The sequence below is a fragment of the Limulus polyphemus genome, unplaced genomic scaffold, assembly GCF_000517525.1.
Source record: "Limulus polyphemus unplaced genomic scaffold, Limulus_polyphemus-2.1.2 Scaffold4210, whole genome shotgun sequence".
NCBI classification, from domain to species: domain Eukaryota; kingdom Metazoa; phylum Arthropoda; class Merostomata; order Xiphosura; family Limulidae; genus Limulus; species Limulus polyphemus.
The window spans coordinates 96,019-99,185 of record NW_013669820.1 but is presented as its reverse complement, the minus strand read 5'-3'; the positions used below and the strand labels follow the sequence as shown (position 1 = coordinate 99,185).

Genomic DNA, 3,167 nt, shown 5'->3' with positions numbered 1-3,167 from the left:
CCCATAGAATTACCTATTCAGTTAACAGCAACTACAAGATCCCGAGGGATCTTGTAGTTTCTGTTAACTGAATAGGTAATTCTGTGTGAAGATTTCTATGGAAAGGGATCTTGTAGTTGCTGTTAACTGAATAGGTAATCTTCCCATAGAATTACCTATTCAGTTAAGAGAAACTACAAGATCCATCTTCCCATAGAATTACCTATTCAGTTAACAGCAACTACAAGATCCCTCTTCCCACAGAATTACCTATTCATTTAACAGCAACTACAAGATCCCTCTTCCCATAGAATTACCTATTCAGTTAAGAGAAACTACAAGATCCCTCTTCCAGAGGAACAGCACCCTTTTCACTTGACAGTACTAAAACAGTACCTCTTTCCAAGGAACAACGCATGACTTAGGAGAATTGTTGGTGAAGAAAATAACATGACCAACAATACCAATTACAGTAATAATGTAAATAAAGGTTAGAATTATTTTCCACAACAACAAAACTTAAGTTATTTTACTGTTAATCATTTCTTGCCTTCTAACGTTAGTAAAAAGCTACACAAGGGGTATCTGTGCCAGCCATTACTAATTTTGAACCAAGTAGAGGAAAGGCTGCTGTAGTCGACAGTATAACCTGTCAATTCTTCAGCTACTCTACTCAGTCATCACTCATTGCCACAAAAAAGTTTTAAATTTTGTGGTAGCAGGACACAAACCATGAATCCTTGAATCCATAGTTCATCATGCTAACCACTAGGCTATGCTTGGAACATAGTATAAGCATATACATAATGTTTCAACAAGTTTAAGAAATTATTACAATTCATAACAGCATCTTAGATTGAAAGAGAAGCATCCTTCTATAACTAAAGATGAAGGTATGTACAAACCTGGGATTTCCCTCATAGGTCCAGTCTCTTCATGTCTTTTTGTTAAACACTTTTTGAAATCTATTAAAATACAGAATTTAATGTACCTACTTTAGTCAAATGGAGAAACCTCCATCAGTTCCACAAATAAAACTTATTAAAAATCAAAAAAAGCTGGTATAAAAATTTTATCTCCAGAGGAATTACACTCAAAACTCCAACATATTTTCTTCTAGAGTCATCTTCACAAAGAAATAAAATAATAAGATGATGAAATTTAAATTATTTTATAACACATGTTAGTTCAAGCTCACTTGAAATTGTTGATTATATATATTTTTAAAATATCTATCAGTTCTACATGTATAGTTTATCATTATCAAGAATGTTGGTCATAGTTAGTATAACTACAAGAATATTGGTCATAGTTAGTGGAACTACAAGAATATTGGTCATAGTTAGTAGAACTACAAGAATATTGGTCATAGTTAGTAGAACTACAAGAATATTGGTCATAGTTAGTAGAACTACAAGAATATTGGTCACAGTTAGTAGAACTATAAGAATATTGGTCATAGTTAGTAGAACTACAGTAATATTGGTCATAGTTAGTTAGAACTACAATAATATTGGTTATAGTTAGTAGAACTACAATAATATTGGTCATAGTTAGTAGAACTACAATAATATTGGTCATAGTTAATAGAACTATAATAATATTGGTCATAGTTAGTAGAACTACAATAATATTGGTCATAGTTAGTAGAACTACAAGAATATTGGTCATAGTTAGTAGAACTACAAGAATATTGGTCATAGCTGGTAGAACTATAAGAATATTGGTCATAGTTAGTAGAACTACAAGAATATTGGTCATAGTTAGTAGAACTACAAGAATATTGGTCATAGTTAGTAGAACTACAATAATATTGGTCATAGTTAATAGAACTATAATAATATTGGTCATAGTTAGTAGAACTACAGTAATATTGGTCATAGTTAGTAGAACTACAATAATATTGGTCATTGCTGGTAGAACTACAATAATATTGGTCATACTTAGTAGAACTACAATAATATTGGTCATAGTTAGTGGAACTATAATAATATTGGTCATAGTTAGTAGAACTACAATAATATTGGTCATAGTTAGTAGAACTATAATAATATTGGTCATAGTTAGTAGAACAACAAGAATATTGGTCATAGTTAATAGAACTATAATAATATTTGTGTTGCAATGTTACCAGTTAGTCATTTGAGCTTAAGCCTATCAACTGCCAGGGTCATTAAGGCCATCAACATGTTGAGGCTCCTCACCATTACTGAGGATGTGCACAGCTGGAATAATGAACTGTGCAGCACTTGATTGGTTCTTGTGCTGCCGTGCAGTTTGGAGGGAACACTGACTACATACCATATTTATGATTGAGCAACTTTCACTAACTGATAAACTCGAAACCAAGCTTACCCATCTTCTTACGAGAATCGTGTTGTGATGGTTTATCATAGTTCACAAATAATTTTTGTTCATCTCCTTCAGTCACCTGTTTTCTTATGTTTGAATCTATGTTTTCTGAGTTGCTACACAGTGGAAAGAAATTTAAATGAGTACTCATACAAACAAATGAGGTTGTACATATAACAATATCCTGAAACAAGTCCATTCTCAGTCTTTCCCTTTTACATTACACAACTTTTTTTTTTAGAGATATAGGTCACAAAATAAATTTGAAGCATAAATACCATCAGCAGTGAAATCAATCAAACTAATTATTGCTGGGGTTCTTTAGGAGTTTTACACAGAAAATGTATGATTTCACTCAAATATTTATGTGTGATCTTTAAACTGAGTGTTATAACATGTAGAAACATAAAAAATGTTCAAATAATACAATATATGAGCCCACTTGTACCGAGTACTATAGAAACATGCAAGTAATATAAGGGTCAAGAGGACATACATATCTGTTTCATCTAGCTATATAATTTAAATGTTCCGTTAAGAGGACATACATATCTGTTTCATCTAGCTATATAATTCAAATGTTCCGTTAAGAAGACATACATATCTGTTTCATCTAGCTATATAATTTAAATGCTCTGTTAAGAAGACATACATATCTGTTTCATCTCGCTATATAATTCAAATGTTCCGTTAAGAAGACATACATATCTGTTTCATCTAGCTATATAATTCAAATGTTCCGTTAAGAATACATACATATCTGTTTCATCTAGCTATATAATTTAAATGTTCTGTTAAGAGGACATACATATCTGTTTCATCTAGCTATATAATTT

The 3,167-nt window shown here is 31.4% G+C and overlaps 1 protein-coding gene across 1 annotated transcript in view; it reads right to left on the bottom strand.

The window, feature by feature from the left end:
* The window catches only part of LOC106470773 (dynein assembly factor 1, axonemal-like), a gene marked incomplete at its 3' end in the record, with an annotated part of 17,816 nt that overhangs the window by 3,260 nt on the left and 11,389 nt on the right, over positions 1–3,167 (bottom strand). Inside the window, exons 10-11 of the mRNA XM_022399410.1 lie at positions 2,335–2,447; positions 885–944 (exon numbers count right to left, since the gene is read on the bottom strand). Coding sequence (XP_022255118.1) covers positions 885–944; positions 2,335–2,447 — 173 coding nt within the window. The remainder of the gene's footprint in view (positions 1–884; positions 945–2,334; positions 2,448–3,167) is intronic.